This window comes from Hevea brasiliensis, chromosome 8, assembly GCF_030052815.1.
Source record: "Hevea brasiliensis isolate MT/VB/25A 57/8 chromosome 8, ASM3005281v1, whole genome shotgun sequence".
NCBI lineage: Eukaryota > Viridiplantae > Streptophyta > Magnoliopsida > Malpighiales > Euphorbiaceae > Hevea > Hevea brasiliensis.
The window spans coordinates 11,746,793-11,774,684 of NC_079500.1; the positions used below are offsets into that span (position 1 = coordinate 11,746,793).

The window sequence follows — 27,892 nt, forward strand, 5'->3', positions numbered from 1 at the left end:
GGTTTTCGGTTTTTTCGGTTCGGTTCGGTTCGGAACCGAACCGACCGTTTGCACACCCCTATTTCAGTTAGTATGGGTGAAAGGCGTAGTATTTTTCACTGGATGTGTGGTTATCTCATCTATTTTCATTCTCCATTATAAAAAAAAAAAACAAAAAGAATCTACTAGCTAATATATATAACTTTTAAAGATTAAATAATTATTTACTTATTTAAAAAATATAAAAATTTCATATTTTCACTTTTGATATACATATTGGTTTGGAATAATGTGGTTATGGTATATACAAGACTTGAGAAGCCTCCTCCTTGAGTTAGTTTTTAGGGTGAAGTTGGACTGGTTTAATATTGGGCCATCTGCTCTAGATGTTACACCACTGTATTATCAACAAGCTTCTCAAGCTCAGATTAAGCAGTTATACTTGAGAAAAATCAACAAAGCTAATATACCAGCTAATGCTTTGTCTCTGTACTGACTATGGAGCTACTGAAGCAACACAAGGGAGTGTTCCAGTCATTATTCAGTACTTAATAGCATGGCGGCGCAACCATAGCTCATACATAACCATGTGAAACGTATCATATTCCATTGGAGATGAATTCCACTCAAAGAGCCTTTGTACCTGAAATCCAAAGCATGGTGATTCAGGCTTATGCAGACAAAATCATTGCAAAATTTAAAAACAAATATTCATCTACCTTGACTGTGTTCTTCTGCAATTCCAGGTATTTTTCATCGGATATGGCTTTAAGAATTTCCTTCAGATGATAAACGTCCTCCTCCTTGACTATTATAGAGAATTTCTTCCAGTTGATAATGTCATTAAATGGAAAGTCGTAGTACTCAGACATGATGACTGCAGAAAGTTGCATACATGAGCAATTACAACACAGGCATCACAATAAGATACAGAAGATCTAATTCAACGCAGTAAAAAGAAGCTAAAATCCATGGAAGACATTTATTAGCACAAGCTCTCATATTACCAGTAATAGTTGCATTTGCTTACCAGGAACACAACCGGAGTGGATAGACTCTGCTACACAAGCGCTATTCGTACCAGAACTTTGATGACAGATGCAAAACTTGGCTTTGTAGAATTTCTTGACATAGAAGAGTGTGGCTCTAGGCTCATCTAACTGGGTGCTCCGATTCTCAAATCCAGGATCATTATCTAGCTGGGTTTTCCAAATCCCAAATTCAGGATCATTATCCAGCTGGGTGTGCCAAATATCAAATTCAGGATCATTCTTCCGAGCCTCTATAAAATCACGTCCTACTTTTGTGTCAGACGAACCAACATACAAACCGAGTTTAGTCCTGTAATCCATGCTTTAAAAGATGAATAAGCAGTACGAATTTTTTTCACTGATGTAGGATGAAGTATGCATGTGTCAGGAGCAAATGCCTTCAGTATCTTTTAAGGCTGATATGCAAATTGTTCAGCCTGATAAACTTACCTATTCTCTGTGCCAAATTCACCAGCTGGAAGAGCAAATGGCTGCACTATCTGTGGGAGGGCAACATCCTTGTGTGGAATATATCTACTCCTATAATTTGAAGAACACACAACTCGAATTGAGTTTTTCTCAAGTTGAGGAATTTGAGAAGAGGCATTCAGTCCAATGTCATGGCAAGCAACAAGAAAGTGATCAGCACCAAGAGTTCTATTCCAGTAAGGGTACTCAGAAATTAGGTTCTTGATATAATTCTTGATAGTCCTGTCCATGTCCTGATGTGAATATCCCTTCAAATAATAATAATTATATCAGAAAAGAGTTGTTTAAGTTAACCCATCTATAATTTAAGTGCTCTTAGTGCTTTCTTGAAATGATATTACCATTCTTTGAAGAAAATTTTCAGTCGCAATGAATGCAAAGAGAAACAAACTACTAGGCAAAATTATCACTTAATTTTCTGCAGATTGGGCAATTGGAAAAGCAAAATTCTATAAATTTAATCAAGATTACAGTGGCCACAATCATTTCTTGAGCAATCGCAAAGCATATATACCTCTTCTGCCATTATTTGACAAGAAATGGGAATGAAAAACAAATGAGCCTTATCAGGATCATCAGTCAAAAAAATGCTCGCTCTTAGATTATGAAAGAAGTGTCCCTCGCTTGCGTATTGGCCCCTGAGATCCTCAAGTGCAAAAAAATACATGCTAGGTTCTGCTTCTGGGTACTCGAAGACCTTGAAATCCCTCTCCATCCTAGCATAATTTTGGTCAAAGACAATGGGTGAGTGAAGTACTTCAGCGAACGGGGAAGTATAGTCTGTTGAATTGCCCTTCATAAACGACCAAATGCAAGAAAATGAGGGGGAAAAGAAGTCAAATTATTACTACATGCAAGAAACTACAACTGTGAAATCTGTAAATTGAAGAAATGGGTAGCTTGAACTAGAAATGGGTAGCTTGAAAAGAAATCTAGGGAAACTGAAAGAAAGTAGCATAAAAATCAGAATCAAAGAGTATACCTGAGGATAGACAAAGAAAGGATTCTTGGCCGTTTTGTGTATAAAAAATTGGACGGAGAAAATCAATAGAATTATTGCGACGAAGTAATGGAAGGGAATATTCGAAGGTGGACATTTAGGTGGATTAGAACGTCGGTAGTCCTCCTGCTGCTGCTGCTGTTGCTGCCGCTGCTGCTGCTGCTTCTGGTGCTGGTGGCGGCGTTGGGGGTTACTAAGCCAAGGCATTTTCTTGAAAAGTAGGAGGAATGGGGGATTTTCTTGGGAAAATGATTTCTTGGAAAGAAGAGAAGTTTTCTTGGAGGAAAATGCTGTGTAGTGTGCTTGATTAAGAAGAGAAGAAGTGACGGTTACAGAGACGTCAAATATATGCTTTTGGCGGTTGCAGAGTGAAGACTTTTCAGTTAAGAGTTAGTTATTTCTGTTATTTCTGGTACTCTTTATTCAAATATATTTATATAAAGAATTAATTAAATAAAAATTTATTTTTTAAATAATATTTGTAAATTTTTATGAAATTATATTATAAAATTTAAATATATTTAAAAAAACTATTAAAATTTTAAAATATAAATTTTAAAAAAAAAAAATATATATATATATATATATATATATATATATTCATAAAAATTATTAATTAAAATATATAAAATTATTTGAATTTAGATAATACTCATAACCAGATTAAAAACAAAAACAGATAATTTAGATTGAATTTTAATTGAGTTCAAAATAAAAATAAATACTAAAAATATTAATTGAATTGATATAGTAATTTTCGTGAATACCCTAATCATTTTCATTGTTAATCACACCAATAAGGAACTAATTGTTGAAAAAGAAAAAATTTACTTCAAAATAACAGGATGAACTAAACAATTTATGAACTAAAAAAATAAAATGACTAAATAGTATATTTTTCAAAATAGAGAGTCTAAATAGTTAATTTTAAGTCTATCGATAAAATAAATCTAAACTCTTAAATATATTGTTCATTTTATTCAAAAATTTCTACTTTTATACAATTTAATAATAACTTTTAAAATAGAAAAATTTTATCAAAAACTGGTAATCTAATTTAGAGATTTTGACTTTAGCTACCGATTGACTTGACAAGTCACCATTTTTTTTTTTTTAATTTAATTCATCTCTCTTTATCGCTTTCTCATTCTCTTGATTCTTCTCTCATTCTCACAAAATGGACAGCACCTAACACACACAGTTCTGCCTCCCACAAAACCCAACTCCATCAATGCCAAACTCAGATCCAATCTTCCTCGTAGCACAAGCAAAGACCCAACAACTCCACATAATGTTTTGCAGGTTGTTGGATTTCAGAATTTAAAAACTTTTATGTTTCTATCATTTTGCTAATGAAAAGGAATGCTATCATCCCCATGTTTTTATTATAATGATGCACATCAACATAATGCTTACCTTTTTGATAGGTGAAGACACAGTCCATTAAATTGTTCTGCCACAGGTTTAGTATAAGCATAAAATATACATAGTGCTATAAATTTACTACTGCCCCAATCCATCTTTCCAATGAAACCATCTTGGTCTAGTTTTCTTAACACCCAAATCAATGGTTCTTCCTCCTCTATCGACCTTCACTGTGAAGAAATTTTAGTTTGGATCATAAAAACTCCATGCAGAAAAAGAAAGAAATATAATGACTTAAAGTAAGGCTTATCCAAAAGTTGTTATCCACTGGGATTTTCTTGTTCGCCTTTTTCCATAAGGCAAATATAGCTTAGAGAAATGCTAAAAAAATTGGTTTACTCTAACTTACTTAGATGTATTTATAAGTTCTCTTACAGAGAGAGAAGGAACAAGTTCATGCCAATAATCCAGGTGAGAAATATTTCCATCTTGAAATGAGAAATCAGGTCAACTATAAGAAATATTATGTGGAAGCTAAGTCTTTTTCAAATATTTACGTGTGTGCACGTAAGATGTGTACAAAATTAATTAAAGTGAGTATAAAGAGTATATGAACCTAAATGTAAATATTTAATTTAATAATTGTTAAACTTATTTTCATATGAGCTCGAGTTTACAGCAAATGAATCAACTGAAAAAATCTTTATATATATATATATATATTATTTTAATAGAGAATTAAAGAATTGAATTAAAATTAATTTGAAACATAAAAAATTAAAGAAAAATTAAATTTAAATTTCAATATAATTTTGATTTTAATTTATAATCGATTGCTAATCGATATTAGAAAAATTTTAAATATACAATTAGTAATCAATTTTAAAATAGCAACAGATTTTAAAATTGATTACTAATAGTAATTAATTTAGAGAATCGATTGCTAAATTAAAAAATTATTTTAATTGGCCTTAAAGTTAGCAACCGTTTTGCAATCAGTTACTAAAATCGATTGTTATTTACAACCAATTCCTTATTGATTGCTAATAGCGATCGATTTTTGCAATCAGTTGCAAATCCGTTGCTAAATTTTTTCCCTCAAAAATTCTCGCTCAATTTTTTTAATTTGTAATTGATTTGCGAATCGATTGCTTTTCCCCAAAAATATTCTTGCCCAATTTTTTTATTTTATTTTTTTGATTTGTAACTTATTTGTGAATCGATTGCTAACAGTAACTAACTTGTGTAACCAATTTTTTTCTTTAAAAATTCTTGCTCAATTTTTTGTTTTCTTTCTTTTTTTTTATTTACAACCGATTTGTGAATCAGTTATTAAAAGTAACTGATTTTTGAAACCAATTTTGCAACATTTTTTTCCCCCAAAAACTTTTTACCCATTTTTTATTTTGATTTGCAACCAATTTACAAATCGATAACTAATAACAACCGATTTCTGCAACCGATTGAAATCAGTTATAATAAGTAATCGATTTTGTAATCAATTGTGAATTGATTGTAAAATCCCCCTCTCCCCCAACAAAATTTCAGCCCAATTTTTTAATGAAATTAATAATCACAATCAATTGTTAAAATTGATTGTTAATTCACTTATATAATCTATTACTTATTTTCTTTCCCCATTATTCATTTTCTTTGCCATTACTCATTTTTTTTCTTTCTTTCTTCTCTTTTTTCTCATTTTCTTCATCTTCTTTTTCATTTTCATATTTTTTATTTATCATCTTTTCCTTTTTAACATATTTTCTTCATTATTTTTTTTCTCATCTATTTTTTTTTTATCATTTTTTTCTTATTTATTTTCTTCTTCATCTTTTTCTTTCTTACATATTTTTTTCTTCATCATCTTTTTCTTTCTCATCCATTTTTTTATCATCTTTTTCTTTCCCTTCTTTTTTCTTCTTCATCTTCTTTTTCCTTCTTATCTTTTTTATTTAATTTATTTTTCTTTTGCATAAAATAAAAATTTTTGTACAAATATATTTTTTGTGAGTAAATTTTTTGTAGTATTAATTTTTAGCAATTTTTTGTTATAACATATATATATATATGGTAATGTTTTTAGTAATTTGTCTTATAAATATATTCTTATATTTAATTTTTTGTTAATATTTTTTATAATAGTTATTATTAGTAATTTTTTTAATATTTTTATATTAATTTTTAGTACTAATTTTTATTAATAATTTATTATTTTAGTTATTTTTGAAAATTTTATTTATTTGAATTTTTTATTTTTATTTGAAAATTTAATTTTTTTTTTAAATTTTTTAAAATTATAAAATTAAAGACATTAAATTTTTTTCAACTAATTATATTTTAGTTGCTATTAGCAAACGATTTTGCTACTAGCAACCTATAATTTTTTATCAAAAATTTTATTTTTTTAAGGTTAATTAATTTATCTACTGATTTGATTGTCGATTGCTATTCACAACCAGGCTAATTGCAACCGACTGAATCGACTGCTATATCGATTGCTAAATCAATTAGAAACCGATTTTAATGGATTGGTAACTGATTCAGTTGGTTGCTAATCTTACATTTTTTTTTTCGTAATGAAAGGGATAGAAATGGAAAAAGAGAAAAGAAAAAGAAGGTAAAAATATATTTCTTTTTTAGCAATTGGTTGTAACAGGTCATGGTGACTTTTTTGATTAAAAATTAAAGTTAAGTGAATTTTTTATAATAAATTAAAATCGAGTGATTGAAATGAAATAATCTTTAAAATTGAGTGACTATCAGTTTAATTTAGCCTTAATAATACAATGCCCAGAGTTGCTTGTGTTTATAAGTATCACTTTTTAGTCCTTGACTATTACTAATAAATCAACACTTTTGGTTCTGCACTATAAAATTATGAATTTTTTCACTGCATAAAATTATGATTATAGAATGGAAATTTGGCCTAACCACAGCAGATAATTTGATAATAGCAAAGATAACCAATGCCTGTTGAGCAAATATTGTAGCTGGTCAATATATCAGCTTTAGAGTTTATACTGTATTATCAGAAATAACATCATCTCTTAAGCAAATACTGTATTAAGAAATAACATGGATATATCAGAACCTGATCATTGATTATCATATAATACTGTATTATCAACAGTTATACTTGAGAAAAAATCAACGAAACTAATGCTTTGAATAGACTATGGCATGGCATGGCGGCGCAACCATAGCTCATACATAACCATGTGAAACGCATCATATTCCATTGGAGATGAATTCCACTCAAAGAGCCTTTGTACCTGAAATCCAAAGCATAGTGACTCAGGCTCATGCAGACAAAATCATTGCAAAATTTAAAAACAAATATTCATCTACCTTGACTGTGTTCTTCTGCAATTCCAGGTATTTTTCATCAGATATGGCTTTAAGAATTTCCTTCAGATTATAAACGTCCTCCTCCTTGACTATTATAGAGAATTTCCTCCAGTTGATAATGTCAATAAGTGGAAAGTCATAGTACTCGGGCATGATGACTGCAGAAGTTGCATACATGAGTAATTACAACACAGGCATCATTACAAGATAGAAAAGATCTAAATTCAACACAGTAAAAAGAAGCTTAAATCCTTGGAAGACATTCATTAGCACAAGCTATCGTATTACCACCACAAGTTGCATATGCTTACCAGGAACACAACCAGAGTTGATAGACTCTGCTACACAAGCACTATTCATACCAGAACCTTGATTACAGATGCAAAACTTGGCTTTGTAGAATTTCTTAACATATAAGAGTGTGGCTCTAGGCCCATCTAGCTGGGTGCTCCAAATCTCAAATTCAGGATCATTCTTCCAAGCCTCTACGAAAGCAGGTCCTACTTTTGTGTCAGGCGAACCAACATATAAACCGAGTTTAGTCCTGTAATCCATGCCAGAAAAGATCAGTAAGTAGTAGGAATTTTTTTCACTGAGATAGGATGAAGTATGCATGTGTCAAGAGCAAATGCCTTCAGTATCTGTTAAGGCTGATATGCAAATTGTTCAGCCTGATAAACTTGCCTATTCTTTGTGCCAAATTCACCAGCTGGAAGAGCAAATGGCTGCACTACCTGTGGGAGGGCAACATCTTTGTGTGGAATATATCTACTCCTATAATTTGAAGAACACATAACTCGAATTGAGTTTTTCTCAAGTTGAGGAATTTGAGAAGAAGCATTCAGTCCAATGTCATGACAAGCAACAAGAAAGTGATCAGCACCAAGAGTTCTATTCCAATAAGGGTACTCAGAAATTAGGTTCTTGATATACTTCTTGATAGTCCTGTCCATGTCCTGATGTGAAAATCCCTTCAAATAATAATAATTATATCAGAAAAGAGTTGTTTAAGTTAACCCATCTATAATTTAAGTGCTCCTAGTGCATTCTTGAAATGATATTACCATTCTTTGAAGAAAATTTTCAATCACAATGAATGCAAACAGAAACAAACTACTAGGCAAAATTATCAGTTCTTCTTCTGCAGATTGGGCAATTGGAAAAGCAAAATTCTATAAATCTAATTAACATTACCGCGGCCATAACCATTTCTTGGGAATCACAAAGTATATATACCTTTTGTGCCATTATTTGACAAGAAATGGGAATGAAGAACAGATGAGCCTTCTCAGGATCATCAGTCCAAAAAATGCTCTTTCTTAGATTATGAAAGAAGTATCCCTCGCTTGGGTATTTGCCCCTGATCAAATCCTTAAGTCCACCAAAATACATGCTCGATACTTCATCTGGGTACACGAAGACCTTGAAATCCCTCTTCATCGTAGCATAGTTTGGGAAAAAGACATTGGGTGAGTGAAGGACTTCAGAGAATGGGAAACGATTTTCAGTTGAATTGCCCTCCATAAACTATCAAATGAAAGAAAATGAGGGGATAAGAAGTCAAATTAGTACTACATGCAAGAAACTACAACAGAGAAATCTGAAAATTGAAGAAATGGGTAGCTTGAACTAGAAATGAAAAGAAAAGAAAATTTCAAAAGCAAGAAATCGAGGGAAAGTGAAAGAAAATAGCATAAAAATAAGAATCAAAGAGAGTATACCAGAGAAGAAACAAAGAAAAGATTCGTGGCCATTATGATAAAAAGGAAAAAGTAAATCAGTAGAACTATTGTCGCGAAATAATAGCAGGGATTATTTGTCGGTGGACATTGACGTGGATTAGAACGTCGGTGGTCCTGCTGTTGCTGTTGCGGCTGCTGCTGCTGCTGCTGTTGCTGCTGCTGCTGCTGCTGGTGGCGTTGGCGGTTATTATGCCTAGGCATTTTCTCGAGAGTTGGAAGAATTGGGGAATTTCTCGGAGAAGTGTTTTCTTGGAAGGAGAAGTTTTCTTGGAAGAAAATGGGTGTGGTGTGCTTTGGTTAAGAAGAAGAGAAGGAAGTGATGACTGCAGAAAGGTCATATATATGCTTTTGGCGGTTGCGGGGCAAGACTTTTCAGTTAAGAGTTAGTTTTTTCTGGTACTATTGCCTCATCACTGCCATGTATACAATTCCAAAATGTAACAAGAATATATTATTATTATTATTATTATATAAAATTCTTCTATATAGATGGACACGTTTCCAAATTAATAAAAAAATTGTGGATTTCATTTTTCATAGATTTAATCATTTGTATTATATTTTTATAAATTTAGATTCTATTTATTTTATAAAAAATAATTTATATATAAAAAATATTTTTTATTATTTAATTATAATATTAAATTAATAATGTGTTATGTGGTGTGTATAAAAATGTTTTCACATCTAATAAAATTATTAAAATTTAAAAGAAGAATGGCTCTCTTAAAAAGAAAAAGTTTTTTTTTAAATAAATTATTTTATTTTATTTTTAATTAAAAAAATATTTTTTAAGTTTTGATTCCCTTCTATCATAATAAAATAAATTTAAGTAATTCAATTGACTTTAAAATGAATTCAGATTTAGTGATAGTAGTTTAAATTTAGATTTGAGTTTTATTTGACTATCCATTGCTCAAGTAAATTTATATAAATAATTAATTAAATATAAAATATATTTTATAATAATATTTATAAATTTTTAAAATATCATATTTTAAATAAATAAAATTTAAATATTTTTATAAAATTATTAAATTTTAAATATATTTTATTGATAAATATATATTTTTTCATATAAATTATTAATTAAAATCTATAAATTTAAATGGATTTTAATAGTATTCAGATAATGATAATCAGATTAAAATAAGTATAAATAATTTAGAATAGATTTTAACTGAGAATTTAAAATGAATTTATATATTAAAATTATTATTTGAGTTTAAATATAGTGATTTTTGTTAATACTGCATAAATAGAGTGATTTTTGTTGAGAGAACATTTATATGTTTCATTCTCATGCCTATTCTCATCCTCCAGTTTTCGTTTTACTTAGAAGTTTAAGACCTGTAGCAAAATTTCAACTTCCTTCGTGCCAGATTGAGATGGTGCACTTTGATAAACTATTCCTCCTAGCAGCAGACGGCCTCAATGGAATTGGTAATCCCCACCCAAAAAAATATGTTCTTTTCCCCCCAGCTTGAAGGGTGACAAATACCAACAAAATATGTTTTTCTCCCCGTTTGAAGTGTGACAAATACCAATAAAACAAGTTCAAAATGATGTAGCAAATGGACAAGAGTAAGGGATTAATGACAGCTTAATGATCTATTGTAGCATCAGATTTCACAAGAGCAAGGAATTAATTGACCGTATCAACTTTAAAATTGCCCCAGTAATTACAGCAGCAATGAGAAAACGATGAGTGAAAATGACTAAAAAAAATAAAAAAACAATTAACTCTTTTTGAGGTTAATATTAGATGAATGATTAAAATAACCGATGATCCCATAAGGAATTGTGAAAACACTTTCCAGTAAGACAAACAAAACTAAAAAGAGAACTTGCTCAAAGATTATATATATGCGAGCTCTTGCTGCTTCTAATGGGTAAAAAATAGGTGGATTATTGGCTCCCTGTTATTCTTGCTGAAGCCTTTGTAAAAAAAAAAAAACAATGCAATTATGATCCTATACTATATTTCCAGAGAAAGTAAAAGACATAGGAGTAACGCGCAACTTCTGGTCTGTGCGCGTCAACCTTGCTGAGCCAACTCTGCAAGTTGAAATTTCAACATTCCGAGAAGAGTGGCTTGGCAATCAAATGAATATACCATGTCTGGAAGCTTCAGAAAAACTTGACCAATAGGCTCATGCAAATGGCTTAGAAGTCGACTGTTGGATAAAGACCAGGCATGTACGACCGCCCACTTCCATTAGAATCTACATTAGCGTAAAAATTGGAATGTAGCTCCCCCGAGTGAGATGATTTGCGGGACTTGTTCTTAGGAGAAGCTGAGTAGTCATTGGAACCACTGCTAGTAGAATACATTGATGATGTTGGCAATCCATGGATCTTTGGCAAGCCAGTTGGATCAGAGCCCAAACTGTATCCCCTTTCAACTGTTTCAGCTTCCAATGGCAACTCATCCAATGTCTATTAAGAAAAGAATCAGTAAAACATGTCAAATATTCTTCAACAAATTACCTTTGCAACTTCAGAAGCAGCTATGGAACCTGAAAGCAATAGTAAACAATTGAAAAGCATTTCTACATCCATTGCACATATCCAGAGTCATGCTTGGTACTATGTTTTTTCAATAAACAAATTGTTAGGTATCAGTCTTGGAAACAATCTCTTGATGCAGAGCTTGCAACAGAATCTCGAAAACAGAAGAAATAGATGGGATGAGAAGAGAAAAGACTAGATGAGAAGAGAATAGAATTCTGAGGAAGAGAAAGTCTCTTGTTCTTGATTCATCAATTGAATAATTTGATACAAGCAATACCACTCCTTACAGAGTAGTACATCAGCTACTCAACTAATTCAGTTACGATAACTGCTTCACAATAGATTCAGTTATGCTAACTGTTTCTTCGAACAATATTTCCCTCCAAAAACTATTCTACCCAACTCCCCCAACTGTCAACTACTTATTTCTCCTCCTATAATATGTAACACAAATGCTCCAAAAAGGATTCAAAAAGGGATGCCAGGAAGAAAAAGAAGCCTTCATCATTCACATAACAGGATGCTGAGCTCAAATAAGGAAAGAAGGGTGAGGATCCTAATATTACCTTATATGACCAAAATTTACATTCTTTGCCTACCAGTCATTAATATTAAGCTGGTCAAATGCATGTGCATCAGACGTGCAATAGCATGTGAAAGCGTTCGCTTGAAAAACACTTTGTTGGCAAATAGCTTGAAGATGCGGGCATGCCAAAAGATTGTTTGCAATTTTTGGCTAAGGAAAGTTGATTTGAGAATCCGTCTCACTGGGGGTACCAAAAAATTGTTTGCTTAAAAAACAATCAGCTGGCAAATAGCTTGAAGATGTGAACATGCCAGATAGAGTATTAGTTAGGGCACTCTTAACTTCTAGAATCACAAAGATTGTAGGAACAAGATCTATTGTATGCAACTTTGCCCAATCTGACAAAAAGGACTTGTATTGATCGCTTGAAAGTAATAACAAAGCTTTGGGAAATTAAACGAACAAGGCCTTTGAATATTAAATGCAACAGCTTAAAAATTAAAGGTTGACAATGAAAATAAAGAATAGATTGAGTCTGATTTGATTAGTTGATTGAGTGGGCTTTGCAACATTGCAGGCCATCTCTCATTCATAGACTTCTCTTGGCAGCACCTGGAATCTCCATTATTCCACGTTCAAAAGCTGGAGATTACTGCTCATTTTATAACTTCCCACGTTCCCATCTTCAGCTAACCACTTCCTTATAACTCCCACTCCAAGCTAACTTTCACTGCATGCTTATCTTAAATACACCACAATAATTACGTAAATAATATCCTAGGCCTTTAAATAAAATTAATGAAACAAAACAAATTAAATTAATTTTGCAAAAAATTATTTTTAATTAATTTATAGACCTAGAAATAACAACCCATAGTGTAAACAGAAAGTAATATAACTTATTTTTTATACTTTAGTTTTTATATTCCAAGTCCCAAAACCACAAAACTATATAACCATAGTTGATGTACAACTAAAGAAATCAAAATAGAGATAACAATCTGAAATTGAATAATCTATGCTAATTAAAGAAGCAAGAGAAACCCACCCTAAAAGCCTGTTGAAGAACTCGAAGTGTTTCTCGTGTCCGCTTTCTTTTCATAGCTATCTCCTCTGGTTCCTGCAGCATCTCTTCAAACAGGTTTTCTCTGTTTGGATGACACAGGTTGCAAAATGCAGAGTCACACACGGAAAGCAGCATACAACATAAACTACAAGTGCAGATATAATCAGACTGATTACATCAGTATATGTAATCCCAAGTCACCTGTAAAGCTTTTTAATGAAGACATTGTGCAGTTCACGCTTTGTATGGTTTACCTACATGTGTATAAAAAAGGTAAAATCAGAACCATGGCAGACAAGATGCTAGCAAGGACCACTGTATCTTATAAGGCCTAACATAAAACCACCAACTAACAAGAAATGCTTTTAGTAATCGAGACCTTATTCAAGAAAAATGAGACCAAGTGATTTTATTGATGTAAATTGAAGTTTAGTGACTCTATTGAAATCTACCAGTAAGTTTTGAGAGAGCGAGTGAATTAAGCCTAAAAACTTGTAACTTCAAGATGATTAAACAATTTGGCATGTATAAAATATCAAAATGTCTGCATGGCAGAAACTCAACAAGCGAGAATCAAACAGAAAGATCATAGAAAGTAATAGGCATGTCTACATGGCTTAATCATCACCAAAAAGTGCATAATTGCTTTTGGTACAGAGTAATCAAATTCAAACAACAAAAAGATCATAGAAATAGTAGGCATGTCTACACAGCTTAATCATTACCAGAAAGTGCATAATTGCTTTTGGTACAGAGTCCTCAATATTCTTCCGAACAATGTCATAGTATGATCTCAATAGCAATTTAGTGACTGCAATTTCAATTGTCTCTTGCTCTGAATGACTTTCTGAGGGTCTCAAGACAGTTGGAGGCTTAGAAAACATGAAATACAGTAAGTCAGAATACATTTATTAAATATAAAAAAAAAAAAAAAGAAATCAAATCGATGCAGCTTGGTTAGTCAGTAATAATTCCAGATAAGAAAGTATAATTATATACCTCTCTTAAATGGATCAAAGAAATGCTTTGCTCCAAATCATCCATGCTATGAACAGGTTCAATATGTGACTTTGTTGTTGAGCCTTCTTTAGCAGACATTCGGGAGTTATCACTACCACCAAAAATTGATGAAATACCCCAACTTGAAACACTCCCTGAATGGTCAAGAATTCTTCCAGAATTTAGAATATCTTATATCCGAAAATATTCAAAAGCACCTACGACAGCAATCAGAAATAGCCATTGCTACTTGACCCAGCTGCAAGAGGGAGGAGAGGAGAGGAGAGGAGAGAGAGAGAGAGAGAGAGAGGAAAAGAGAGGGGGAGGAGGAGGAGGGACAAGAGAAGGGAGCAGTGGGAGATAGAGAGGGGGGTGGGAAAGAGAAGCAGGCAGGGGGCAGGGTGTGACAAGACATGTTTGCATGTATACATCCATTGAAATTTTGCTCAAATAGAAAATTACCAGGGGGTGCAACCTTTTCAACATCAGCCACAGGACGAACTCCCTGCAGATCATACAAATCAAAACGCAAAAATCAATGATAAATAACCAGATCAGCTGCAGTAATGACTAAACTAATTAAGAAAACAAAAAATGCACAGAAAAAAAAAGTACGTGAACAAAATTTTCATGCCTGGTCAGCCACTACTCCATTTACTTGTCTGGCAAGAATTGCCCGAGACTTGAGGGTCCTCTCTGATGTTGGGGCCTTATCAATCTCTGTACCGTCCTACTTAACAAAAGAGTGAAAAGGAGAAAACAGATCCAAAAGAAAACATACCAGCAATCAAAACAAGTACACTTAAAAAATTGTACAATAGTAATAATCATATTTTGCATAGTCAGACATCTACCTTTTGTCTCACTGGTAGGGAAACAGCCCTAGAAGACTTGACCTGTTGCAGTGCAATTTCCACAGCCTTACTCCCACCAATAAAATTTGGGTGTGAGGTGTTTATATAATCCATCTGCAAAAGAATCCAAAAGTTTTTTTTTCTCCCTATGACAGATGAGTTCAATTGAAGAAAAACAGTCCAGAATAGTTAAACATTACACAATCTAGAGAAAACAAGTTAAAAAGAAAAAGGAAAAATATCTGAAAGTACAAAGAGATATCAATAACTTCGCTCTAACAATCAATATTTTTCTGAAACTAGTTTGCTTAAAATGGTCATCATCTTGTGCTTGCAACAAAGTTGGTTATAGGTTCACGGCCAGAAAGCAATTACTTCACAAGTAGAAATAGTAGGCATGTCTACACAGCTTAATCATTACCAGAAAGTGCATAATTGCTTTTGGTACAGAGTCCTCAATATTCTTCCGAACAATGTCATAGTATGATCTCAATAGCAATTTAGTGACTGCAATTTCAATAGTCTCTTGCTCTGAATGACTTTCTGAGGGTCTCAAGACAGTTGGAGGCTTAGAAAACATGAAATACAGTAAGTCAGAATACATTTATTAAATATAAAAAAAAAAAAAAGAAATCAAATCGATGCAGCTTGGTTAGTCAGTAATAATTCCAGATAAGAAAGTATAATTATATACCTCTCTTAAATGGATCAAAGAAATGCTTTGCTCCAAATCATCCATGCTATGAACAGGTTCAATATGTGACTTTGTTGTTGAGCCTTCTTTAGCAGACATTCGGGAGTTATCACTACCACCAAAAATTGATGAAATACCCCAACTTGAAACACTCCCTGAATGGTCAAGAATTCTTCCAGAATTTAGAATATCTTATATCCGAAAATATTCAAAAGCACCTACGACAGCAATCAGAAATAGCCATTGCTACTTGACCCAGCTGCAAGAGGGAGGAGAGGAGAGGAGAGAGAGAGAGAGAGAGAGAGAGAGAGAGAGGAAAAGAGAGGGGGAGGAGGAGGAGGGACAAGAGAAGGGAGCAGTGGGAGATAGAGAGGGGGGTGGGAAAGAGAAGCAGGCAGGGGGGCAGGGTGTGACAAGACATGTTTGCATGTATACATCCATTGAAATTTTGCTCAAATAGAAAATTACCAGGGGGTGCAACCTTTTCAACATCAGCCACAGGACGAACTCCCTGCAGATCATACAAATCAAAACGCAAAAATCAATGATAAATAACCAGATCAGCTGCAGTAATGACTAAACTAATTAAGAAAACAAAAAATGCACAGAAAAAAAAAGTACGTGAACAAAATTTTCATGCCTGGTCAGCCACTACTCCATTTACTTGTCTGGCAAGAATTGCCCGAGACTTGAGGGTCCTCTCTGATGTTGGGGCCTTATCAATCTCTGTACCGTCCTACTTAACAAAAGAGTGAAAAGGAGAAAACAGATCCAAAAGAAAACATACCAGCAATCAAAACAAGTACACTTAAAAAATTGTACAATAGTAATAATCATATTTTGCATAGTCAGACATCTACCTTTTGTCTCACTGGTAGGGAAACAGCCCTAGAAGACTTGACCTGTTGCAGTGCAATTTCCACAGCCTTACTCCCACCAATAAAATTTGGGTGTGAGGTGTTTATATAATCCATCTGCAAAAGAATCCAAAAGTTTTTTTTTCTCCCTATGACAGATGAGTTCAATTGAAGAAAAACAGTCCAGAATAGTTAAACATTACACAATCTAGAGAAAACAAGTTAAAAAGAAAAAGGAAAAATATCTGAAAGTACAAAGAGATATCAATAACTTCGCTCTAACAATCAATATTTTTCTGAAACTAGTTTGCTTAAAATGGTCATCATCTTGTGCTTGCAACAAAGTTGGTTATAGGTTCACGGCCAGAAAGCAATTACTTCACAAGTAAAATAAAAAAGAGAAGAAAGCTTTAAGGTAGGATCATGTCCACACCTTCCTTCCAAACATCCAGTTTTGGCATGACTTCAACTTGATAATGGTCTCTAGTAGTTTGCTAAGAAAATTGCAATTTCGCTTTCAAGCTATAACAATAGGCAAGAGTACTAATTTATCGTTACAGATTGACATGACTGATGATGATGAAAGGATGGCATAAAAGACACATAAACAGCTACCCAAGCCCATATCAATTTACAATCATAAGTAAAAACCACAGGCCTGAAACAGTGCTCGATAACCATTGATCTCATCACAAAAACAATTATAAAATAAATAAATCAATCAATCAATTCTATAATTGTGTATTTACAACTATTAATATTTACAAAAGTTTGATAGGTTAAAAGAACAATCAGTTGGAAGTGGAAAAAAACAAGTCAACATAGCAATTGAATTGAATTTAAAGAGGAGAAAATATAGCATTATCAAGCATTTATAGGTATCTTGCTTATAAAATCACCTCCATTTCGATAATGTGGCCAATCATCGTCTCTGACGGATCAAGGCCATCTCGCAAAAAGTTTCCGATAACTTCATCCATACGCCTTCTTAGAACAGGAAACCTTTGCAGTTCATTTACCAGAGAGCGATGGCTAATCTGAGGAAAAAGAGATTTTATATTTTTATTTGAGATGCAAGTATGCAAATGATAGCCTGACGGACCACAAATAAAAATATACCTTTATTAATTCATCATATATGAACCTAGCACACTGGAGACTTGGATCCAATAAGCGAGCTATTTGCCTTCGAACAAGAACTTCAAATGGCACCTATATAAATGTAAATCAGAATTTGAAAAAGAAAATCCTAAGGAGAAGACAAGTGTAAACAAAATGTGACAATAATTTTAGATTAAGAAAAGGCAGAGAAAAAAGAAATACTCAAAACCTACTTCTGGTACAAATAGTGCAGATCTAGGACCAGTTGCATTCTGAATGGCAGTTCGAATGTCATCATCAGTCAAGTCCTCACATGGATCAACCTCCTGCCATAAGAAAATAATTCCAATCAAATTGCAAAATAGTACAAGTCATATACCAACAAAGTCCATCTCATATTATCCAAAGAGTATTTGTTTAACCGCTCATGCAACTAAATTTGATCTACTAAACTAATGCCCATCACATAAACTTCGCATTGTTTAAAACAGGAAAAAAAAATGAAAGAAAAAAAAGTAATATCCAATTCAAGGGTATTTAAAAAAGGGAGCAATAAAAAGCCACACGTAAGAGTTCAAGTTTCTCCTTCACCATCACTTAAAATTCTACTCTCTCTCTCTCTCTCTCTCTCTCTCTCTCTCTCTATGTCCCTTGTCACAACTAGCATTTCAAACAATTGTTGATATGTTGTAAGATCCAAGCATAAAAATAAATAAATAAATAAATAAAAGCACCAGAATGAAGAAATAGTAAGACCATAATCTCCATAAGCAATTCTTTTGAAGAGTAAATTTCATTTATACTTTGGCCTATGTCACTCATTATACTCGGTGTTTTTCCATGTGCTACTTCCCTCCCTTTGCTTTCTCTATTACTTCAATTACTTCTATTAAAGCTCACAGAAATTGTGAATATAAAACCAACAACCAACTTGCAAATTTACACCTAAAAAATGCCATTGATCTTTTGTAATCTTGCATCAAAGAATGAGGGGAGAAAATATAAGAAAAATGTGACTGCAGAAAAAGTTTAAATGAAACCTAAATATGCATTACTCAATCTTAAACCATTCAGTAAAAAATCTAGGAGATTTGAAAGTAATCCAATAGTTTTTAAGAATTTTTTTTTTTTTTTTTTTTGAAAAGGACAGAAAATAACTTAAAAGACATTACATTCTCAAACAAAATTATAAATAGCCATGTCCGTCTAAAAGATTTTGCAACATTTTTGGCACCCATGTCCATGAGAAACATGACACTCGTGTCCATGTTAATGCCATTTGAATGCAAAGAAATTAGTGAAAATAGAAAAGCCAAACCAAAAACCTGTAAGATTCAGAGTGATTCATAATTTCAAATCTTCCTGAAGCAACCAAATGGACTATTACCCCGACTAAGCAGGAAATTTTACGCATATATGTCCACTTCATGCAACAAATCTTATGAAATAAACAGCATTCACCAAGTACTTGTTAAATGTCAATATTCACACCTCTAAACTCTTCACAAAGATAGATTGAAATATATAGTGAATGCGTGCTCCACCAGACAGCTCAGATGTTGACATTTCTTCATTTTTGCCCTCTACCATTGAAGAAAATGCTGTATTCAACAAGAAAATTGGACAATTAATAATCTAACTGCATATGAAGATGATAAAATATATTTCATCATGATATAATTCATTTTAGCCAAATAGAACGGAGTAAAAATGATGAGACTTACCCTCAGAATATTTTGAAAGAATGTTGAGGAGAAGAGCTCCTTGACCAGCCTATCATTTCCAAAAGGTTATATAAGAAGTGATTAACAAAAGCATAAAAATAACATCAGCAAGGAACCAAACCAAACCCTTCCTTGAATAAGTAGAATAAGCACAACACAAATATTGAAATGCAATTGAATTATGGAAATCAACAACATCCACCAAGTTCCAAGAAAATAAAGTTGCAATTTGAACCGCTATTTATCCATTTGCATGATCATATCGTTGATATCGTAAAAAAAACATATTACAAATGAAAAGAGGGAGGGGGGGGGGAATGATCCGCAGGTTGATTGTTATGCCAAGTACAAACCTAACCTTTTGTCTATAAATTATGTACCACGAGAAAAATTTGAACGTGACTTAAATTGAGGCACAAGAATCAATTCCAGACAATGTTCAAGATCAGATGCGTCTTTTGGAAAATTTCCATAGATTTCCCACTCATATGAATTGCAAAAGTGCCACGTTCATGAACAAGTAACCTTATTTGATACAGGTATTTTGATACACAGTACACACCTTCGATTCTGTGATTTCCCCATAGCTTGCATGTTCCTTCGCAACAGATACCAGTGCAGAACTTATGCGTGATTTCAGCCCTGGCAGTATGGCTTTGATATGCTGCACCAGAATCTAAGGGAAAAGGGTAACAAAACATAACTCAAAATGGCAGCCGATACAGATTACCAAGCACATGTCAGATAATCACGTCACTCTATAGTCTATAGACAAGATTTAATAGTAGGGACAGTAAAAGGTGCTTATAGCAGTAGTATAGAGGTGGTAAATGAGGACAAGGGAAGCGCACGACAGTACCAGTAGATGCAGAACAAGATGCTTTTACTTTAAATAACTGAATATGTTGCTTAAAGTATTCAGAGTAATCCAGTCCTACCTGGTTCAACTTCTTTGCCAACTGAGGAACGCCACAACGATCAGCTAGGCCATTATATACCTATAAAGCAGTGTGCATTAAAATAAAAAATAAAAAAAACTCTCCAACTGATTTTATACCTAATTAGGAATAACAACCGCAAGATAGGACAGACATACAGGACGACTGCGGAAGAACTTTTCCTCTGCTGCAAGTGCATCCTTGATACTCCGATTTAGCATAATATCCTGCATTGAGGACAACAATGAGAAATAAGTAAAAGAGTTCTTCAACAATGTTACCAGAAATCTCTACATTCCTGGCAATTTAAAATTAGCATTATGGATAGTAAGCGATTTGGACCATCAAAATTAACATTCAAACAAGCAAACAACTATGAGCAGAAAATCAAACAATCTGAGTCACAAAAATTACAAATAATTTTGTTATCACTTTGTTGCAAATAATTAAATAACTGTTTAATTACCTATATAGAGAGATACATTTGATAAGATTAATGATATCGTGATTCTTAACTCCGCCTAAGTAGTTTGCGCTTAGCCGGTCCCAAGCCCGGATAAAGGAGGAGGGTTGCGGTAGGTGACAACCAGCGTAAAAATTTCGTCACACCCTATGATATGGATTCAAATGATATAAACGTTGGGACGTCCTCTACTAACGACGCGCTACATCGGAGCCCGGGTGTAGTGATAAATATGCAAGGGTGTAGGGCGTTCACCGAAAGCGACGCGCCATGCCGGCGCCCGGGTGTGGTGTTAAGTGAGCAAGGGTTCCCACATCATGGACGGGTGTGGGTAAAGAAGTTAGTCCATAGGACAGAAAATAGAACAAATAGTGAAACAGAACACAAGATAGACATAGAAAATAATAGAAGATATCATAGAAGGAGACCAATTAGGAAGGAGCAGGATAGGAGGAGGATCAGGGTTGGTACTTGGAATGTTGGATCACTTACAGGAAAATTAATGGAGCTTGTGGATACCTTGGAAAGGAGAAGGGTGAATATTGCTTGCATTCAGGAGACTAAATGGGTAGGAGAGAAAAGTAAGAAAGTGGGTAATTCAGGGTACAAATTGTGGTTTATCGGAAATGAGAGAAACAAGAACGGAGTGGGTATAATCATAGACAGGACATTGAAAGACGCAGTAGTAGCTGTGAAAAGAGTAGGAGATAGAATTATACTAGTAAAGCTAGTAATAGACGGAGAAACAATAAATATAGTTAGTGCTTATGCCCCACAAATAGGACTAGACAGTGAGAGTAAACAAAGGTTTTGAGAAGATATGGATGATTTAATGCAAAGCATACCGAATGAAGAGAATGTTTTCATTGGTGGAGATTTGAATGGACATGTAGGAAGTGATAGGCAAGGTTATGAGAATGTTCATGGAGGTTTTGGTTTTGGCAGTCGAAATGAGGAGGGAAAAAGCATCCTGGATTTTGCTATGGCATACGACCTAATACTAGCAAATACCTACTTTATAAAAAGAGAGTCACATTTAGTGACTTTCAAAAGTGGGCAACATAGAAGTCAAATCGACTTCCTCTTAACCAGGAAGACAAATAGAGCTCTATGCAAGGATTGCAAGGTCATTCCAAGAGAGGCTTTAACAAGTCAACATAGGTTGGTGGTCTTGGATGTCAAGTTTAGGAACAATTCAAGTAAGGTCAGAAGAAATAGTGTAGCTCGAACAAAGTGGTGGGAGTTCAAAGGAGTAAAGCAAGTGAAGTTCAAAAATGAGCTTCTTGAGTCTGAAGTATGGAAGCTAGATATGGAGGCCAATGATATGTGGATACAGATGGCATCAAAGATTAGAGAAGTAGCTAGAAAAGTACTTGGAAAGGACATGGACCACCTTAAAAGAGAGATGGTGGTGGAATGAGGAAGTACAAAAGGCAGTGAAGAGAAAAAGGGAATGGTATAAGAAATTACCTAAATGTGATAATAATGAGGCATATGAACAGTATAAGATAGCAAAGAAAGAGGCAAAAAAGGCAGTTAGCCAAGCAAGAGCACAGGCCTTTGAAAAGTTATATGAGAAACTTGGAACTAAAGAAGGGGAGAAAGATATTTATAGATTAGCAAGGAGTAGAGAAAGGAAATGTCAAGATCTCAATCAAGTTAGGTGCATTAAGGATAAAGAAGGAAAAGTGTTGGTGAAAGATGAGGACATTAAAGAAAGATGGAGAAATTATTTTAATGATCTCTTTAATAATAGTCAAAATGGAAATAGCGTGAATATAGATTATAGAACAATAGAAAAGAATGTAAATTATACTAGAAGGATTAGATCTTTAGAAGTAAAGGAAGCACTTAAGAGAATGAAAGTAGGTAAAGCCTGTGGACCCGATGAAATACCAATTGAAGTGTGGAAGTATTTGGGAGATATGGGAGTGGCATGGTTAACTAAATTATTTAATAAGATTCTAAACTCAAAGAAAATTAATTATGAATGGAGGAAGAGTATTTTAGTACCTATTTTTAAAAATAAGGGAGACATACAGAGTTGCTCAAACTATAGGGGAATTAAACTCATGAGCCATACTATGAAGTTGTGGGAGAGAGTTGTGGAACATCGACTACGTCATGATACTTCTATCTCTCTCAATCAATTTGGTTTCATGCCTGGTCGTTCAACTATGGAAACGATCTTTCTCATTAGAAGCTTGATGGAGAAATATAGAGATGGGAAGAAAGATCTACACTTGGTTTTTATTGATTTGGAGAAGGCTTATGATAGTGTTCCAAGAGAGGTCTTATGGAATGCGTTAGAACAAAAGAGGGTATCTATTAGGTACATACAAGTATTGAAAGATATGTATGAAGGAGCAACTACTATTGTGCGCATAGTGGGAGGGGACACAAGAGATTTTCCGATCTCAATTGGATTACACCAAGGATCAGCCATAAGCCCTTACCTTTTTACATTAGTTTTAGATGAACTGACGAAACATATACAAGAGAGTATTCCTTGGTGCATGATGTTTGCGGATGATATTGTTCTGATAGATGAGACACGAGAAGGAGTCAATAGGAAGCTAGAACTTTGGAGAAGTACTCTAGAGTCAAAGGGTTTTAAGTTAAGTAGAACGAAGACAGAATACATGCATTGCAAGTTCAGTGAAGGCCAAACTGGTGATAGGGAAGGAGTTAGTTTGAATGGAGTGGCACTGTCCCAAAGTAATCACTTTAAATATCTAGGCTCGGTCCTTCAAGTAGATGGGGGATGTGAGGAGGATGTTAGTCATAGGATTAAAGCCGGATGGTTGAAGTGGAGACGTGCCACGGGAGTTTTATGTGATCGTAAGATTCCCAATAAATTAAAAGGAAAATTTTACCGTACAGCCATACCACCGGCTATGCTATATGGTAGTGAGTGTTGGGCACTGAAAGAGTCGTATGCATCTAAGATAAGAGTTGCAGAGATGAGAATGTTAAGGTGGATGAGTGGTCATACTAGACTAGATAAAGTCCGTAATGAAAGTATTAGAGAAAAGGTAGGAGTGGTGCCAATTAAAGATAAGTTAAGAGAAGGGAGATTGAGGTGGTTTGGTCATGTGAAGCGTAGACATACGGAGGCTCCAGTTAGACAAGTAGAGCACATTAGGCTAAAGGATAGAAAGAAAAAAAGGGGTAGACCTAAATTGACTTGGAGGAGAGTAGTACAGCATGACTTAGAAGCATTACACATTTCTGAGGATTTAACCCAAAATCGTTTAGAGTGAAAAAAGCGAATCCATATAGCCGACCCAAAATTTTTGGGATAAAGGCTTAGTTGAGTTGAGTTGAGTTAATGATATCGTGATTCTTGATACTTTTCAGGGTATCAGATCTTGCCAATCCAGTTATAAGATATTAACATTATATTTTTTACATTTTTAGTAGTATTTTATAATTTAATTTTTTTTGTGACCCAAGGAAAAAAAAATTTCCGCCACTGCATGCCATAAGAATATAATGCAGCACTAATAATCAAAACAAATTTAACCACCAAGAAATTCAAAATGGAAAATCAGGCGTAGCATCACAAAGTCTGATTCCCAATGATTACCACTATCTGCATTAGATGCTACTTTCAAAACTCGATCAACAAAAAATGTCAAAAATAAATGATCACCAAAGTAAAAGTAAATGTTCAAAACAATTGCACAAAACAAGGAAAGCATGTTGAGAAATAGAAACAGCAGCGATAAATACTTTTTTTACCTTGACAAAGTATCATCTTAGTAATAATCTACGATATGCAAGAAGTAAAAGAAACTGAGTCTCATTCTAAACCATAAAACAAGCAGACCAAAACAAGTAGCATTGTTTCTATAACGCTACACTGTTACCTCTTGACTTCGATTAACAACACCAACATAACCAAGTCTAAGAGGAATCACTTTTCCAAGCAACAGATTACGAGCATCGGTACCTCTATCCATAATATCCAACTAAAATCAAAGAGGAAATATGTCAAGCCTCACAAAAAATTTCCAGGAGATTGGAAATGTATGCCACTTAGTAAAAAAGATACTTAAATTGCAGCATCACCTTCGTAATCACTCCAATAGTTCTATAACCTGTCAACAGAAAAATAGCAAGTGAGGATTGAAATCGAAAATTAAAGATAACAAAAATTAAAAATAAAAAAATTGGCATTGGATATCAAAAGTAAAACATACCATCAGGATCAGCATTTCCAGCAATCTGAAGCGCATCTGAGTTTGCTAAATCTGAATTTGCTGGTGTAACAGCTAAAATCAGACAGCTTGGTTTCTTGATGTATGACATGATCATAGTTCTAATTCGTGCTTCAATATCAGAGGGTTGATCACCCACAGGAACCTTTGTGATACCAGGTAGATCAACAAGTGTGATATCAAGAACATTTGGTGAAAAAATCTTCAAGCGAATCTGCTTGTCTGAGACACCTTTGTTGTCCCCAGCTTCCTTAGCTGTCTCAGCCTACAGCAAATTCCAAATTATTGAACACTCAGAAGGACAAATGGTTCATACTTAAGAGTTGGTCTACTGTCCATAGACCTTACACAACCAGACCAGCAGACCCCAACATGAAGATATAATCAACTACTTCCTAAGATCAGACAAATATTGCCGATATTAAACAAAGACCCAAGAGCAATCACATGACAACCAGCAAGGTGGCAACTGGCAAATCATAGATACATTGATTAACAAGAATGCTATGCTTTTTATTTGATTCTACTTATACACAATTTAAAATCAAAATATCAACCAAAGTTTGGATGCCATTTTTTTTTATTCTAATTAATTAAAAAGAAAAAAAGAAAAAAGAAAAAAAAGTATTTTGGTGTTCTTTTTATTTTGCTTTTCTTTATCAAACACTTTCTGTCCCATTTAATCAATCAAATAATCTCCAGGAATGTATAGTCCTCTGTCCTCCCAAACAATTTGCACTAGAAAATTACCAGGCAAGGTGATAGCAATCATAGGAGTCAGCAATGGAGTTCAAGTGCAGGCTGATGATAAGGCAGCTCAACCAAAGACAACTTATCATTAAATTTAAACCAATCCCAGCAATTTGTAGAATCTGTTGTTTAGTTTAGACCAAATGTGATGTGATTGTAGAAATTTCTGACAGAGTTTCTAAACCATGCTCATTTGCTTCTAGATATGTCACTCTGGTTCAAAAGAATTGAACAGCCCATGAATTGGCGTGGGACTTCATCTTCTTATCAATATACAAGTGCAACCAATGGAAGGAGAAGAAAGTCTTAAGGTTCTTGCTTTGTACAGAATGTTTCTCAATATACGAATATAGTCAACTTATTCCCACCCTTTGTTTTGTCCAAGACATTGTGTAAATAGTAGTGCTCAAAGAAAGTCACCATTAGCAATAACACTGGAATATGATATCCAAAAATACGCCAAAAGGCAGGCCAAAAACCAATCAATCAAGATATTAGGATTCAATTTCACACTCAGCTAGACATAAACTCTGTAATTTTCTGCTTTTCTCCAAAAATTCAAAAGCAAGTAAACCATAATGGTTTACTTTACTGAGAAAAACAGCTATGGCTCGCGGTCAATAAAAAATTTGCCTTTTTCTCATATTACACCTCCTACTTTATTAGCTTAGTATTAAATACTTAATTAAAAAGTATTCACACGTTCAATCTCTCTTCTTCTAAGATTTTCAATGCACATAGTAGAAATGAGTCCAATTTCACTTCAAAAACAAACAAATTATACATTCAATAAAAACAATATCAAACCACACAATAATCTGCCTCTTCACCAAAATTCCAACTAACATAGCCAGATAAATAATTACTCCCAATAGCATCATTCAAGCAAAACTTCAACTCATGATAATCTGGTCAGCTATAATTTCTTGAGAAACACCTCTCCAAAAACCAAAATTTGCACTCCAAATACCTCTTCTAACAACATCACTTGAATCGCACTTGTAATGAGCTAGTAGGCTAGAATTTAAGACTACCGCATCTTGCAAAAAGTTAGACAAAGCAACATACATGCGTATATGAATTATATGTACTATGAAAACATACTTGAATCTCTCTCCGGATCTCGGAGAAATCATAGAAGCGTTTTCCAGGATGATGCAGGAACTCCCCCCACTCCTCCTCGGTGCCATCGGCCTTCCTCTTAGTCTGCAGCAGCTGCAAAACCAGAGGCCGCCGGGTGCAAATATCGTTTCCCCGGGGCAAGAAATCCCTGCCGACAAGAGCTTCCAGCACGCTGGATTTCCCGCTGCTCTGGCTTCCTACCACCGCCACCTGCGGCAGCTCGATCGTCGACTGACTCCCGAGTTGCGCAAATATGTCCTGCAACTTGTTCACTATCGGGATCACTGAGGAGCCAAGCGGCGCAGCCTGTGATAGCTGCTGCTGCGATTGTGCCGCTGGAGACGGCGATGCAGGTTCTTCTGCCATTAACGGATCCAGTGGAAACCTTAGGGTTTTTTAAGTTTATAGAGAGGGAAAACAGCAAAAGTTGTGCTTTTGAACTGTGTTTTAGAGAGCGAAAGCGCTTGTAGGGGATCTGAAATGGGTGATTAGAGATGGACTGAGGTCTGAGTTGTTGATGTTTGCGGTAGGAACTAAAATGATCGGTGTGTGTTAAGAGGTTTAAACTGCGCACCTTTGATTTTTTTCATCATTGGTGTTTCACACAAATGGTTTTGCAAGTGTGTTGGAAAAGGTTTGGCTTGTGGGACAAGGTCATTTTATTTTTAGAATAATATATGCAATGATTTTCTTGCAAAATAAGTTTTTAATTTTAATAATTTTTTATATTTATTAAAGAATTTAATTTTTTTTATTTAATTTAATTTAAAATTTTTAATTAAAATTTAATTTAACTCAAAAATTAATAAAATCAATAAAATGAGTCTCTTAATTTTTAGGTTTAAATTAAAAAATTTAGTCATAATAATATTAAGAAATTAAACTTCTTATCTTTTTATGTAAATTAAGAAATTAAAAAATTCAGTCCATAAATTTTAATTTTTGAATTAAATTAAGTTTAATTAAAATTTTTATACTAATTTAGATAAAAAAAATTAAAAATATATTAAATTAAACTTTTATAATAAGTACATGACTAAATTAAATATTTTATCAAATAATATTATATACCAATTAAAAATGTGATTTTTTTGTTCTATTTACATA

The 27,892-nt window shown here is 33.7% G+C and overlaps 3 protein-coding genes across 3 annotated transcripts; all 3 read right to left on the reverse strand.

The window, feature by feature from the left end:
- Positions 1-421: 421 nt before the first annotated feature.
- Positions 422-2,821, reverse strand: LOC110642178 (probable glycosyltransferase At5g03795). The gene is made up of 6 exons (XM_058151288.1): positions 2,482-2,821; positions 2,014-2,292; positions 1,461-1,747; positions 1,010-1,320; positions 699-856; positions 422-622 (listed from the first exon to the last, which is right to left on the reverse strand). Exons 1-6 carry the CDS (start codon positions 2,704-2,706, stop codon positions 521-523), a joined length of 1,362 nt encoding a protein of 453 aa, XP_058007271.1. The 5' UTR covers positions 2,707-2,821; the 3' UTR covers positions 422-520.
- Positions 2,822-6,837: 4,016 nt separating this feature from the next.
- On the reverse strand, positions 6,838-9,353 carry LOC110642192 (probable glycosyltransferase At5g03795). Its single transcript, XM_058152040.1, has 6 exons — positions 8,934-9,353; positions 8,449-8,739; positions 7,897-8,183; positions 7,524-7,756; positions 7,213-7,370; positions 6,838-7,136 (listed from the first exon to the last, which is right to left on the reverse strand). The coding sequence occupies exons 1-6, from the start codon at positions 9,153-9,155 to the stop codon at positions 7,038-7,040; spliced, it is 1,290 nt and encodes a 429-aa protein (XP_058008023.1). The 5' UTR covers positions 9,156-9,353; the 3' UTR covers positions 6,838-7,037.
- A 1,329-nt stretch (positions 9,354-10,682) lies between these two features.
- LOC110642177 (dynamin-related protein 3A) lies at positions 10,683-27,175 on the reverse strand. Its single transcript, XM_021794132.2, has 20 exons — positions 26,768-27,175; positions 24,896-25,178; positions 24,765-24,793; positions 24,563-24,664; positions 20,386-20,454; positions 20,228-20,287; positions 19,852-19,965; positions 19,290-19,338; positions 19,057-19,166; positions 17,799-17,891; positions 17,584-17,676; positions 17,364-17,501; positions 16,468-16,581; positions 16,248-16,343; positions 16,076-16,118; positions 15,608-15,762; positions 15,335-15,481; positions 13,262-13,314; positions 13,043-13,142; positions 10,683-11,393 (listed from the first exon to the last, which is right to left on the reverse strand). The coding sequence occupies exons 1-20, from the start codon at positions 27,149-27,151 to the stop codon at positions 11,121-11,123; spliced, it is 2,505 nt and encodes an 834-aa protein (XP_021649824.2). The 5' UTR covers positions 27,152-27,175; the 3' UTR covers positions 10,683-11,120.
- Positions 27,176-27,892: the final 717 nt, after the last annotated feature.